The sequence below is a fragment of the Bactrocera dorsalis genome, chromosome 6, assembly GCF_023373825.1.
Source record: "Bactrocera dorsalis isolate Fly_Bdor chromosome 6, ASM2337382v1, whole genome shotgun sequence".
In the NCBI taxonomy this organism is placed as follows: domain Eukaryota; kingdom Metazoa; phylum Arthropoda; class Insecta; order Diptera; family Tephritidae; genus Bactrocera; species Bactrocera dorsalis.
The window spans coordinates 9354442-9370837 of NC_064308.1; the positions used below are offsets into that span (position 1 = coordinate 9354442).

General features: G+C 38.4%; 1 protein-coding gene across 27 annotated transcripts in view; it reads right to left on the reverse strand.

Annotated features, from left to right (window-relative positions):
* LOC105227111 (ADP-ribosylation factor-like protein 4A) overlaps positions 1-16396 on the reverse strand; it is a 566667-nt gene that overhangs the window by 313968 nt on the left and 236303 nt on the right. For all 27 annotated transcript variants that reach the window (XR_007423153.1, XR_007423151.1, XR_007423141.1 and 24 more), the window contains one exon: positions 16176-16273. Coding sequence is in view for 5 of the 27 variants with exons in the window: in XM_049459663.1 (XP_049315620.1) it covers positions 16176-16273 (98 nt within the window). In the remaining 22 variants the exon portion in view is untranslated. The remainder of the gene's footprint in view (positions 1-16175; positions 16274-16396) is intronic.

The window sequence follows — 16396 nt, forward strand, 5'->3', positions numbered from 1 at the left end:
TCTAAATCTTGGTGTTTAGCTTCAACTTCTTCAATTTTTGTTTTACATGATGGCTTTGTCGGAAAAGTGTTGGACGTGTACACACCTTCTCGGAAAAATCCGCTTGGGCTTCAGGATTTTTCTTCATGTTTATTCCCATTTTGAGGGTTTTCCCGCAACACTTTTCCTAAGTATTTATTGATGAACTGCTAGTTGTTTTCCAAAGAAATCGTTGGAGGTATTTGATTTGGTCGCCTAGTTGACCTTGCTGTGCCTCGACTCACAGCCGCTGAATATCTCTTGGATAGCAGTTAGATCACTGCGTTTAGTCTCTGCTAAAACGGCTTATGCGATCGGTTTTAATGCGGGAATATGCACCCGTCTTACAAATATTTTTATGTTGCTAATATGCGGGAATATACAAACGTCTTACAATTTTTTTTGTTTTAATTTACCTGTATTTTGAACAGGGTTTTTTGTATATTGCCTGTTTCGTAAATATACTCTTTAATTTAGCCGAGCTCTTTATCCGGCTCGAAGGACCAAAATTGTTTGATTTATGTTGTCAAACATTGACCTCAAAAAAGAACTTGTCATTCCTTACCACTCGTGGAGGGAAATGAAACGTCTTACATTGAGGGAGAGTTTATTCATTCTGATTTTATTTCGTATTTTTCTTGCGTATATACTAATTTTAAAACTACATATCTTAAATAACTAAATATATGTGTGTGCGTGTGTTTGTATGTATTGCAGTATATTGTTTATTGCTGCTTGACATGGGGTTATTTTCAAATGTACAATTTAATACATGTGTGTGTCTGTGTTTATTGTTATCTCTTCTGTAAATTTATGAATTGTGTCCCATGCATTTTTATTGTTATTAGATACACATTGCATTTAAATGCATGTTGTTGTTTATGTACATACGTATGTATGTATGTATGTTTGAAAATAGATATTTATTTTTAATTGTATTTCGGCTTTGCTGATAAGTATGCATGTTCAATGATATTTGAACAATTTATTTTATTCAAAATAGTCTCCTTATGCTTCAATACAGCTTTTTGCACGGTCCAAAAGCATGTCGAATGAGTGTTTTAGCTCGTTGGCCGGTACGGCCGCCAGTATGCCGGTGCAAGTTTTTTGAATGGAATCTACGTCTGCAAAACGCTTTCTTTTAATGGGCAAATACATTTTTCCGAAAAGGGAGAGGTCGCTCGGTGCCATATCAGGTGAATACTGGGAGTGGTTAATGGTTAAAATGTGATTTTTGGTCAAATAATAGGTCACAAGCGTCGATCGATGAGAGCAATTTTTGGTCGTCACAGATTTTGATTGGCCCACATGTTGATCGTCATTTATGTACTTACGACCATTTTGAAAACGTTCAAACCACTCGGGCACTCTGCTGCGGGATAGGCAATCATTGCCATAAACTTGATTCATCAATTTAAACGATTCGATAAAAGCTTTACCCATTTTAAAACAAAATTTAATGTTGGCTCTTTGTTCGAAGCTCATTTTCGCACCGATAACGCAAACATACTGACACTTAAAACGCCCCCTGGTAATTCAAAAAGTCCTGTTTACTTTGGAACCCACCTTATACATATATGTACATAATGTGCGAAATCTAGGGTGATTTTGTAAAAAAGGCGCCGTTAGGCGTCCAGGACTAAGAAATACCCGAGCAAATTTTCATGTCTTTCGTGCTGCGGGTTTCGGAGATTCGAGAATGGTTTAGATTTACAATTTTGTCCACTGGAAAATGTTTTTTAAATTATTTTTTCATTTTTAATCAATTATTAATTTTGGAATGTTTGACCAATAGATGGCGCTACCATCGCAGTATCCAGACAGACAGAGTTGTTCGTTCTTAAGTAATAAATTGGGTGATTCAATACATCTATGGCTAGCTATAACATTTTTTTCATACCTGCTAACTATTGGAGGGGGTATCTTGACAGGCAATTTAAAATTGCAAAAGGTCTGGCATAAAAAAATAGCGGCATAACTGAAGTGTTGATAAAAAATTTGAGATATACAGAAATCTTTTCGAAGCATTGCACAGAGCAATGCAATATTTAAACGGGAACGATGAATACATATGTACATATATTCGTACAATTTCAAACTGATCCTTCCTGAAAAATAATAAAATTGCTAAATATTGGGAATGGTAGAATAGAACTGCAATCAAATACACAATGCAATGAATTAAAACTGGCTCATTTATCATTCGATGAATAATATACTACGGGCATCCCAAAAGACTGATGCCATAACCTTGCCAGCCGATTTTTTTGTCTTTCCACGCTTGAGAACCGTTTCTTAATATTCAGTCCACTAGGCTGACAATCGATTGGACTCGATTGATTTCACTGATGCACAGCCCAAATTCAATAGTATTTTTACCCCAAAAAACAATTCTTTCTTAACGCACGAAATGCTTTTTGATTCATTTTTGTTTCATCTTCAAAAATCCGATTATTCGTTAACTAATACTTATAATCTAACTAATAGAAATTATATATGTATATGGTATTAGTAGTATCTATGTATCAGCCACAGTAAAACGTAAGCGGGTCCTCTAGTTTTTTTATATAAAATATTTAACAATTTGGAATGGCAGCTAATAATTAGCTACCGTGCAACCCTTTTGTTATTGTGCGAATAAAGTCAAACCAAATCAAAAATTTCATTAAAGCTGTTTTTACAATAATTAATATAAAACAAATATAAACAAACAATGCCTATGGTATATAGATGCCACAATGTAATAAAAATTATGAACGTAAGAAGATTTCTTATACCCCTGACAGACATGTACAGACAGACAATACCACATATGGTACAAATACCATATGCGTGTTAACAATACTATGATGTTTCATTGTGGTATTTCAATAAACACAGCTAAAAAAAAGAGAATAAACTTTGCTAAAAGCTTTTACACAAAAGCTCATCAAAATGCCCCGCCAAAGTGACTTTAAATATTAATAAAAAAAAGGGAAGTAAGACGAAAAAGACGCGCATTTATTTAGGGACATCTGAGACAAAGTCCCTCATTGAAGTTTGAGGCCAAAACATTGAAAAAACACGAGGAGCCCATAAAAATAGTCATGTACTACAAAATATGTGCGCACAACCTAAAAACGAGCACAAAATATGTTTAACTGCTGTTCGGATGCGTACGCGGTTAACTAATTTAACAAAAAGATATAGGTATGTAAGAACCAATCCATTTATGAAAATATTCTTATTTAATTCTTGTAAATCTAATATTTTTAGGCAAGAAAAACGTAAAATTGATCCCAACGACAAGGTACATAAGGTGTTGGGCAGTTTTAAATCAAAATTTTTTTTTGAAGTGTTGGAGGAAAGTTTAATTTACTGCATGTAATTCATTATTTAAAAATATATATTTATTATTATCATTCGTTTTTTAGAGCCGAATCATGCAATTTGATGCAATGGAGATATCGTTAAGTGAACACTTCATTAGCAAACCACCGGGTAGTGAGTCATCGTTCGCTGAAGTAGAGGTACCAATTCCAGAAATGCACGAAAACGGAAACGCCCAGATGATCGTTTTTTCGAATTAATAAAAAAATGAACAGAAAATGATGTAGAAGTATTTAGATGAATCATTAAAAATGAGAAAAAGTTGTAATAAAACTAGAAGAAAACAATGCATTGATTTCTGCGTTAATAAATAAATAAGCATATTATATTTATTTTTACATTTGTATGGCACTTGAAAACGATTATACTAACGGGTAACAAAATTAGTCATTGATGCGTTTCTTATAGCAATTCCACTGTTGTTTGTATCACTTACGAAAATGCTTCTTTTGGGCTGCTGCCTTGTACTTTGAATGTCTGACTGATGGATTCAATGCTGATTGATGGTATCGTTATCGTTTGTTGTTGCAAATATTGTGCACAATACCGCATGCTTTTTTAATTCTGTTCAAACTTTTTATGTTAACTTTCAAACATTTCCCAATATTGCGAAATCGCGCTTTCAGATGACCGAATGCGTTTTCAACAACACGCTGACAAGAAGATAATTTTTTGGTTAATATTTTTTCAGCTTCTATTTGGTTAACTGAAAACGGAAACGTTTTCATTACGTATGACGAAAGTTTAAACGCTGATTTCGTAATAGGTAAAATCGGCACTTTTACGCCTTCAATGAATTTGATATGTCTTTCAAATAACTCATTATTCATGTGATAAGCCCTTAATGCCGAGCATTCAATAATGGAAGAATCGTTACATCTTCCAAGTATTCCCATGTTTATATAGGTAAACCTATAACGATAGTCTACAGCAGCAAAAATAATTGTTGAATAACATGCTTTAAAATTGAAATAATCTGAATCTTCACATTTGGGAGGTTTCACTTCAATGTAATATTCATCAATCGCTCCTTAGTATTGAGGGAACCCCAATAATTTAAAACCATTAACAATATCTTCAATTTTAACTTATGTTGGTGGATAAGCGTCCAACATTGTTTCTTGGAATACGGTACAAATTTCCCTACACACCTCAAGAACTATTTCTCCTACTGTTGTTCTACCAATTCCAAATAAGCTTGCCACTGTTTTATACTCTGGTGATGAAGCTCATGAATAAAGCACGATACCAATTCGCTTTCCTAACGGCTGTTCGCTCTCTGTAAATTCTTCAATCTATCAACCAAATATTAAACGTGGAACGATCGGGAAGACTTTAGTATACCGTACCGGGATTTCAGTAATAAAATGGGTATGGTCGGTTAAAGGAGATTCTCCAGATCAAAAATACAGGGTAGGCCATTTAAAGTTGACCCATTTGTTTCTAAAAAAAAAGAACAAAAGAAAACAATGTTTTTTGTTCATTTCAAAAATAATTTATTTTGGTCCAAGGGGATTTGTTTCAGCTAATATTTAAAAATTAGATCGCGTAAATGGGCACCTTTAGCTTTGACAGCTAAATGCACTCTTTTTTCGACATTTTCCATGACTTTGGCCAATGTTTCGGATGATATGGCGGCTGTTTCACGTCGAATGTTGGCTTTCAGTTGAGCTAAGGTCTTTGGCTTATTAGCGTATACCTTGGATTTCAAATAACCCCACAAATAAAAGTCTGGTGGCGTCAAATCTGGTGATCTCGGTGGCCAGTCAAAATCACCATTTTTCGATATCAATCGCCCGGGGAAAAATGGTCGCAATAAATTGATTGTTGGTCGAGCTGTATGGCATGTAGCCCCGTCCTGTTGAAACCAGAAGTTATCCATGTCATTTTCGCGAATAATGGGTATCACAAAATCCGTTATCATGGCTCGATAACGCTCACCATTGACTGTTGTCGTGGCTCCATCATCGTCTTCGAAAAAATACGGTCCGATGATCATATTCGCGCAAACACCGCACCAAACTGTTACTTTTTGGTCGTAAAGAGGCTGTTCTTCAATTAATTGAGGATTTTCGGTGGCATAAAATCGGCAATTTTGCTTGTTTACGCCTCCATTCAACGAGAAATGTGCCTCGTCTGACATGATGAGTTTTCGCCAAAAGTCAAGTTCGTTTTCAGTCATTTCGATGGCCCATTTGCCAAAATTAAGGCGTCGCGGATAATCAGCTGGGTTTAGTTTTTGTGCCATTTGAATTTTATATGGAAACATCTTCAAATCTTTATGAATTATGCGTCGGAGAGTGGTGCGAGAGATGTCTAATTCCTGAGAGCGGCGATAACTCGATGTCGATGGAGTCTCCTCAATACTGGCTCGTACAGCTTCGATATTTTCATCAGAACGTCTTGTGCGTTGTCTGGATGCATGACTGGCATTACTGAGATTACCGGTGTTCACAAATTTTGCGTATAAAGACTTAATTGTGTTCTTAACTGGAGCACTTTTCACTTTATTTTTTTTGCGAAACGCACGTTGAGTTAACACAATTGAAAAGTTATTTTGAATATAAAGCTGAACAATTTCAGCGCGTTCTTTTGGAGTGTACTGTTCCATGGTATAAATTGTCTTCGAATGACGCTTCTAACGCGGTATGACATTAGCCGATTTGTCAGCGCTGTTAAAAGTTACAGCGTTGCCAGATGGGTCAACTTTAAATGGCCTACCCTATATATATAGCCGCAGAAGCTTATAGTTTTCGAGATATTCGCGTTTAAAGTTGAAAACTACCACTATTTTAATTACGTATTTTCTCGATATAAAATTAATTTTTCACTTGTATTTTGCACTTTTATATCCACTAGCACTTCACTAATTTGTTTGTACATATTTATTTTACATTATATACAGCAAAAGTTTTAATTCAATATTTAACTTGTTGCTAAAATTTATTTACTTAACAATAACAAAAGAGCTACAAACTGTCAAATAATCAGTGTTACCTTATCGACATCATTTGTAAAATAACTAAAAGAAATAAAGAAAACAGATTTAATAAAACAAACGTGTATTAAGGCTTGTACATAAATTTTATTGCCTCTAATAACTTTACAAACGGATCTTCTGTTGGCCAAATTTTTCCGCCAAGCATATTCCACAATTAAATCCGCGAAGTTTTCGGGATTGTTGTGGTTGTCCATCGCAAAAAGTCTTTTAATGACACGCCACTGGGATTCTATTCGCTGCGTATGTATTCCATCCACCGCCACAAATGGATTGTCCGGATCGCTATGATTTACTCTTCGGTGCTCATACCCGTGATTCGCCAAACAATTGTACGCCTGCCAGCATTCCGTGCTTATTATTGTTCCTGGCGCAACATGCTTGTTAATCAGGGGTATGAGCACCTCCGCAGACTTAACATTTCCTGGGCGTACCTCCAGCCGCAGGTCATCGCTCCCATCCTCAACCATCCCCAATACCCAGTGACCTTCCACCCTCCTGCCTGAAATGAGAAAAACATATAAGTAATTATCTAATATTGTATATTTTTAACCTTACTATTTGTGTAGGATTGCACTAAACACTCAAATTGAACCCGTATAACGTACAAGGTGTGTTCAAAAAGCATCGCGAATTTTGAATTTTCGCGGGTTACGTATATTCGATTTTCGAATTTTTTGTGGCGTTATGTTGGTACTCATGTTTCTCACTTATGCCGACAATCTCGGCCATTTTGAATGTTCATTTAATTGTTGACAGCTGCTTTGCTTGCACGTGTTTTGGATCGTCTTCGATTTTTACCTATCAAAAAAATTGCACCACGATAACGCCCCTGCTCACACATCGTTGTTTGTGCGCGACTTTTTGGCCAAAAACAACACACTAATGATGCCGCAGCCACCGTATTTCCCAGATCTGGCCCCCTGAGACTTTTTCTTGTTCCCTAAACTGAAGAGGCCTATGAATGGACGACGTTACGCTTCTCTTGACGAGATAAAGACGGCATCGAAGGAGGAGCTGAAGAAGATAAAAAAAAATGATTTTTTGGAGTGTTTCGAAGATTGGAAAAAGCTTTGGCACAAGTGTATAATATCTCATAGGGATTACTTTGAAGGGGACAAAATAGAGATTCATGAATAAATAAATAATTTTTGAAAAAAACACAAAATGCGCGATACTGTTTGAACACACCTCCTATATACAATATATTGCACGGTAATAAAACCACAATCTAACTTTAATATAAATTTATTTCACCTATATTTGGTACACTCCAAGTACCATCCAATTCATTTGAAGGACAACTAAGAATTCTATGCTTAACTCATTTTATATAGAAAAATAATATGTAAGCGAACTGGCGAAAATAATAATGTTGTTATTGCATTTGGACAATGGTCTGACCAAAGAACAGTATACTCGTATGATGTGCCAAGCTAAAACGCATCACCTGATTATTGTGCTCCTAGTTGTTTTTGTATACTTCACAATGGTCTGACCCAAACAACGGTAGAAATGCCGGAACGAAAATGAGTCACCTGATCATGGTGATGCCAAATTGTACAGTATAAATCATATAAATTAAATGAACTTATTATTAATCGTTAACATTCCTCCCCGGCTGAACCGTAAGGGTTCAGGAATGCTCGATTTGGATCAATAAGACGGCAAATATTTTGCACTGGACGTTGACAGTGGTGCTTAACAAAAAGTCCTTCAGGTGTACGTTTCTCACTGTTATATTCAACAGTAACTATTCGTAACAATCCGTCGCTGCCAGGGTGATGCGACCTATGCGCCAATGAGTGGGGGGTAAATTCTCGTTCTGAATCAGGACTACATCTCCTGGCTGGAGATTCTCACATCGACCTTCCCTCTTGCGACGCGACTGTAAGCTGGATAAATATTCACGGTTCCACCGTTTCCAAAAATGCTCGAACATTTTCTGTAATTGTTGAGAATATACAAGACGATTTTGTGGAATATCATCAATAGGTGGTTCTGGTCTCGAATTGAGCAGTCGACCAATGAGGAAGTCGCCAGGTGTGAGTGCGTAGCTACCACTGGGGTCATCGTGAAGAGGAACGAGTGGTCTGGAATTCAAACGAGCTTCAATCCTAACAAGTAGTGTACTCAGTTTATTGAAGCGTAAGATTTGGTGACCAATTGTGCGATAGAGATTTTTTTTGCACAAACGCACAGCTGCCTCCCAAAGACCTCCATGACCCGCGGCCAAGCGTAACTGCGTAACTTACCACTTGATTTTTTTCACTATTTTTAATTTTTTCGTTTTTTGGGTAACTTTTTTATGGATTTAATAGAATACAGGGAATATATAGATATATATATATATATATATGTATAACGCTGTCAGTTCGACTGGTTGTCTTTCTTCTCAGACCCCCTTTCTTTGTCTCCAAGCGGTCCTCCTGATTTTTTTTTTAATAAATTGAGCACCGAGGGATGACTACAGCCGATTCTTCTAGAAATTTCTCTACATGGAACTCTTCCTTCTGCCAAGGTGAAAATAACCACTTTTTCATCGCGAGCCAGTCGCTTGTATTTGGAGCTCATTTTGTATGCCTTCCGACTTAGCGATTGATGTATGTTTGACACAACTTATTTTTTTTAAATATTTTATATTTGTGTAAGTCAAAGATCACTTCATTAAAACTTAACGGAAAAATTCCATTACCGCAACAACTCATCGGTTGTTGTCATCGTCCAAGCCTCTGCACCATATAGCAGGACGGGAATTATGAGCGACTTATAGAGTTGTCTCTGCTCGATTAAGTTCTACAGCTCGAATAATTTTCTCCAGCAGCAGATTGAAGAAGTCGCACGATAAGGAGTCGCCTTCTGAAACTTCGTTTGGTATCGAACGGCTCGGAGAGGTCCTTCCCGATCCTGACGGAGCTTTTGGTGCTGCTCAACGTCAGTTTACACAACCGTATTAGTTTTGCGGGGATACCAAATTCAGACATCGCGGCATAAAGGCAGCTCCTTTTCGTGCTGTCGAAAGCAGCTTTGAAATCGACGAAGAGGTAGTGTGTGTCGATTCTCCTTTCACGGGTCTTTTCCAAGACTTGGCGCATGGTGAATATCTGGTCGGTTGTTGATTTGCCAGGTCTAAAGCCACACTGATAAGGTACAATCAGTTTGTTGACTGTGGGCTTTAATCTTTCACACAATACGCTCGACAGAACCTTATATGCGAAGTTGAGGAAGCTAATCCCACGGTAGTTGGCGCAGATTGTGGGGTCCCTTTTTTATGGATTGGGCATAGCACACTTAAATTCTAATCGTTGGGCATACTTTCGTCCGACCATATTTTGTAAAGAAACTGATGCATGCACCTTATCAGCTCTTCGCCGCCGTGTTTTAATAGCCCGGCCGGCAATCCATCGGCCCCTGCCGCTTTGTTGTTTTTCAGGCGGGCAATTGCTATTCGAACTTCTTCATGGTCGGGCAATAGAACGTCTGCTCCATCGTCATCGATTGGGGTGTCGGGTTCGCCTTCTCCTGGTGTTGTGCGTTGACTGCCATTCAGCAGGCTGGAGAAGTGTTCCCTCCATAATTTAAGTATGCTCTGGGCATCGGTGGCTAGATCACCTTGGGGGGTTCTACAAGAGTATGCTCCGGTTTTGAAACCTTCTGTAAGCCGCCGCATCTTTTCGTAAAATTTTCGAGCATTAGCCCTGTCGGCCAGCTTATCAAGAACTCGACTTGCACCCATAAATTGCGTTCCGTTGTCGCTATAAAGGATCGAACATATTCCGCGGCGGCTTGTGAAGCGATCGATATGTACGGCCTTTGTAGCCATACAAATGAAAATCGCTCTGTAAGTTCTGCTCATTGTAGAGGCTAGCTTTCCTTCATGACGAACGTTGAATGGCCCGGTAGGGCAACCATAACTCGGAATTTTGGAAGTGATGACATCTGTTGCTGCTGAGTTGCTCGGGAGTGTCGACGGCATACTGATGAAGATATGACTTTACAATCCGACGTGCATGCATAATCCAAAGGCGTATGCGTAAGTACTGCAGCATTTCCTGTATCCCACCATGGAGACAGAACCTATGACCATCACTTACGAGAAGTTTTGCCAATGGACTGGTAAGCTCATTTCCTTCAATGGAGCGACTCTTGTTTTTGCGACAGTCAGAGATGTATGGCATCCTCCGTTAGTGCTGGTGTTTCGTAGGTAAATAACTGCGGCGTAAGCTTTGGTACTTGCATCGCAGAACCCATGTAGCGTCGATACAGAATGTTCTCTGAGCCCCAGTCGTCGTGGTATTTTGATCTTTTCGAGAGCCTGTAGACTGTTCCGGTATTTCATCCAAGTCTCTCGAAGATTAGGTGGTAGAGGCGTATTCCAATTCAGGCCCAATACCGTTGTGCGGGAATCGCTAAAATTTATCTCCGATGCTCACGCCTTAGAGCCACTGATTCCTTCCAGGGTCTGGACGTGGTTGGAGTTCCATTTATCTAACTCAAATTTACCTTGTTGAAGAATGGCACTAACGTCCGGTGCACGGTTGATGGCCAGTTCTGTCGTGTGGACACTTTCCAAATAATCATCAACATAAAAGCTATAAAGGAGAGCCTGTAGACTGTTCCGGTATTTCATCCAAGTCTCTCGAAGATTAGGTGGTAGAGGCGTATTCCAATTCAGGCCCAATACCGTTGTGCGGGAATCGCTAAAATTTATCTCCGATGCTGACGCCTTAGAGCCACTGATTCCTTCCAGGGTCTGGACGTGGTTGGAGTTCCATTTATCTAACTCAAATTTACCTTGTTGAAGAATGGCACTAACGTCCCGTGCACGGTTGATGGCCAGTTCTGTCGTGTGGACACTTTCCAAATAATCATCAACATAAAAGCTATAAAGGATGCTGCCCCGAGCTGCGGATGCCCGGCTGACGTCAGCGATCACTTTCCAATTGTCGTATGCACACTGTCTCAATGACCTAATAGCATTAAAAGGACTGCTTGCCATACCGTACGTCACTGTATTAAGTTGATAGGTACGCAAGGGTTCATTAGGGCACTCTCTCCAAAGGATCTGTTGCCATTTTCGATGCCTGGAATCCACCATTACCTGTCGGAACATCTTTTTGATATCGGCTGTGAAAGCTACCGAATACCGCCGAAATCGATGAAGTATGTCAACCAGGTTGTCCTGTAGCAGTGGTCCACTTAGTTGCGTATCGTTAAGAGATACACCGTTAGTTGTTTTAAACGATGCGTTAAACATTACCCTGAATTTAGTCAAAACAGCATGGTGAGGGATGTAATAACAGCTTCCCATGTCAACTGTAGGAGCATCGATTGCCTCTATATGTCCCAAATGAATGTATTCCCTCATGAATTCCACGTATTTCTCCCTCAGTACATAATCGTTTGCCAATGTCTGCTCTAGTTTCAAAAATTGCCAAAGTGCCGCCGAATGTGAATTTCCAAGTGGAGGGGCATCAGATCGAAAACCGTAACCGTACTGGCAAAAATCTTTTCACATTCGTCCACCTCCGCCTTGATGTTATCAGGAGGCTCCTCTACTTCCCAAAATTTTCTTAGAAGTTTATCGGTGGTAGAATCATCGGAAACGTCAATAAGTGATGAAAAAAGGTTGACTTCGACTCGTTTGATATTACTAGACCTAGCACTACCCATCCCAGACGGGTATGTAATGCACATGGTTCGTTATGAGAACCGACGACAACGTTGTTTAATACGAGAGCAGGCCAAATATCTGCGCCAATCAGTAGTTCTACGGGACCTGGTATACCGACTGCCGGATCAGCTAAACAAAGATCCCTTAAATGATGACTGGTCCTGATGTCTATATTATTAGACGGAGTCATAGATGTGATTGAATCAATGATGTACGCATCAAAGCTGATCTGGAACTTCTCGTGTGGGCTGCAAGTCACTTCCGTTGTGAACCAGCATCTGAAACATATCCTTAAACGCTAACCAATTGGACGGCTGTCCGTCAAAGCTTGGAATGGAGACGGGATCCAAACGCATGTCTGGTGTATGGCTGCATTCTTGGTTGGGAAGTTCGCTAAACGCTGACATTTTACGTTTTAATTTGATGCAAATGTTGTTGAAAATCTCCTCCGTTGAAGCGAGCAAATCATCATGCCAAGCCATCTCGCCTCCATGTGCGCTGGCCACGAGGGCAAAATGGTTGTCCATAAAACGAGAGAAATGTTGTCTGGCTCTACCCAAGAGCTGTTCACTTTCAACACAGTCTGGATGGTAGTTCTCTGCTCGAACTTGCGTCCAGATGCGCAAAATAGATGTGCGCGCTGATGTACGCAAGTTTAATGCTGACATATTATGAGCAATTTAAACGATATACACACGTCCTCACAGGAGGCACCAAAAATGTTTAGGATTGCACTAAACACTCAAATTAAAGCCGTATAACTTATATATATTGCACGGTAATAAAACAACAATCTAACTTTAATATATATTTATTTCACCTATATTTGGTACACTCCAAGTACCATCCAATTCATTTGAAGGACAACTAAGAACAATTCTATGCTTAGCTCAAGCTTATATAGAAAAATAATATGTATGCGAACTGGTGAAAATAATAATGTTGTTATTGCATACGGGACAATGGTCTGACCAAAAAACAGTATACTCGTATGATGTGCCAAGCTAAAACGCATCACCTGATTATTGTGCTCCTAGTTGTTTTTGTATACTTCACAATGGTCTGACCCAAACAACGGTAGAAATGCCGGAACTAAAAAGAGTCACCTGATCATGGTGATGCCAGATAGGGCGATAGGGATAATGGTGATGCCAAATTGCACAGTATAAATCATATAAATTAAATGAACTTGTTATTAATCGTTAACACTATTATTAAATTTCCTCTTCCCGAATTTACTTTCATCAATTTGCACGTTTTTGCCAGGGCCACCAATTTTACCTACCGCCCCCTGATGTTCCACTTGATATAAAACTACCGCTTGGCGATAGTACAGGGTAGGCCATTTAAAGTTGACCCATCTGGCAACGCTGTAACTTTTAACAGCGCTGACAAATCGGCTAATGTCATACCGCGTTAGAAGCGTCATTCAAAGACAATTTATACCATGGAACAGTACACTCCAAAAGAACGCGCTGAAATTGTTCAGCTTTATATTCAAAATAACTTTTCAATTGTGTTAACTCAACGTGCGTTTCGCAAAAAAAATAAAGTGAAAAGTGCTCCAGTTAAGAACACAATTAAGTCTTTATACGCAAAATTTGTGAACACCGGTAATCTCAGTAATGCCAGTCATGCATTCAGAAAACGCACAAGACGTTCTGATGAAAATATCGAAGCTGTACGAGCCAGTATTGAGGAGACTCCATCGACATCGAGTTATCGCCGCTCTCAGGAATTAGACATCTCTCGCACCACTCTCCGACGCATAATTCATAAAGATTTGAAGATGTTTCCATATAAAATTCAAATGGCACAAAAACTAAACCCAGCTGATTATCCGCGACGCCTTAATTTTAGCAAATGGGCCATCGAAATGGCTGAAAACGAACTTGACTTTTGGCGAAAACTCATCATGTCAGACGAGGCACATTTCTCGTTGAATGGAGGCGTAAACAAGCAAAATTGCCGATTTTATGCCACCGAAAATCCTCAATTAATTGAAGAACAGCCTCTTTACGACCAAAAAGTAACAGTTTGGTGCGGTGTTTGCGCGAATATGATCATCGGACCGTATTTTTTCGAAGACGATGATGGAGCCACGACAACAGTCAATGGTGAGCGTTATCGAGCCATGATAACGGATTTTGTGATACCCATTATTCGCGAAAATGACATGGATAACTTCTGGTTTGAACAGGACGGGGCTACATGCCATACAGCTCGACCAACAATCAATTTATTGCGACCATTTTTCCCCGGGCGATTGATATCGAAAAATGGTGATGTTGACTGGCCACCGAGATCACCAGATTTGACGCCACCAGACTTTTATTTGTGGGGTTATTTGAAATCCAAGGTATACGCTAATAAGCCAAAGACCTTAGCTCAACTGAAAGCCAACATTCGACGTGAAACAGCCGCCATATCATCCGAAACATTGGCCAAAGTCATGGAAAATGTCGAAAAAAGAGTGCATTTAGCTGTCAAAGCTAAAGGTGCCCATTTACGCGATCTAATTTTTAAATATTAGCTGAAACAAATCCCCTTGGACCAAAATAAATTATTTTTGAAATGAACAAAAAACATTGTTTTCTTTTGTTCTTTTTTTTAGAAACAAATGGGTCAACTTTAAATGGCCTACCCTGTAGTTATACCAGTCACACATGGTATAGGTTCCCTGACAATGCTGTTTTTCCTGACTTCATCGTGCGACCAGTACGATGCGTAACAAAATATTAAAAAGAAAATTTAGGGCAAAGGTATTTTCACATTTTCCAATCATGTGCCCTTGGATCGAGATATCGCCGAACGCGTTCGGCAAGATCCTTTGCGGCACCTAAACGTACCGACGGTGCTATTTCCTATGAAGGAGAGCGCCATCGGCATTCTATGCACCCTACAAATATTTTCTTTAACAATGAGATCCTCCTTTTCGGAAAAAGCTACGCAGCTCTCCCTGATAGGAATGTGTGGAATATTTTGGCGATATTCCACATTTCCTTCACCTCCGACACGTTCAATTTGTTCGTTCTACGAATACGACTAGTCGATTGTTCTTGCAGATCTACACATAATTGTAACGAAGTATTAAAAACATAATTTAAATATTATATTCAATATTTAAGTTAACAGACCTGAGGAATTAGAAGCATTTTTTCCAAATAATTGATTTAATTTTAAGAAAAACTATCTTAAGTATACACAGCTTATTAGCCAAATACGAAATGATTAGAAAAATGACAAAAAAAGCAACTTTGCTTTAAAAGTAGCGGTAGTTATATTCGTTAGAGCGCATTGATGTTAGAGAGATTATGTTTCCTGTATCTTTCTTCTATTCTTCTATTATTTTGTTAGTTTGTAAATTATTTTAGTTTGGCAACACTGATTACTTGACAGTTCGTAACTCATTTATTATTCTTAAATAATCAGAATTCAACAATAAGTTAAATGTATAATAAAAGCTATTTTTGCACTATATTATATAAAATAAATGTGTACAAACGAATTAGCGATGTGTTAGTGGATATAGAAGTGCAAAATATAAGTGCAAAATTTATTTTATATCGAGAAAATACGTACTTCAATAGCACTTCTTTATCTGGAGAATCTCCTCTATCCGACCAAACCCATTTGACTCCCGAAATCCTGGGACGGTATACTTAAGCCGACCCGAACGATCGATTTGGAAAGCGTTTTTGAACTTATCGTTCTTAAAAGTAGGGACATAATTCTCCCAGAAGCTTCATTTTTTCACCTGTGCAACATTAGTTATATTAAAAAATTTGAGAACAGAACCGTCTATATTTTCTATGTATTTTTTTTTAGCAATGCCAGGGTCAATTTTTGCATTATTTACAAGAATAAAACTTATTTTCTTCATTGCTCGTATTGTTTAAATTTTTTTTTGAATAATTAATGCCTATGAAACAAAGCTAGTATTTGAGTTGACTACATTGCCATGTGTGTCATCGACGTAGTAAGCAGAATACCATGATACCTTTACCATGGTATTGTTGCTACGTGTCTGTCACGGGTATTAGTATCGTATTGAAATTAAACGATTCAACGTAGTTATAATAGAGAACTAAACTAAGTATTAAACATTAAACTTACCGTGTATAACTTCGCCAAAGAGGTCGAAGCTTCTCCTGTCCACCAACGTCCCACACAAGAAATTGTATTCCTTTTGCTTTACCAAGTATACCTTGCACCTGTAAAAATATATGTGTTCCAGGTTTAGTGACAAGATTAATCTTAGTTATGTAAAGTATTTTTATTATATCTCAAAATTTTTAAGCAGTTATATGTTTAAATATCTCAATAATGTTATGTCA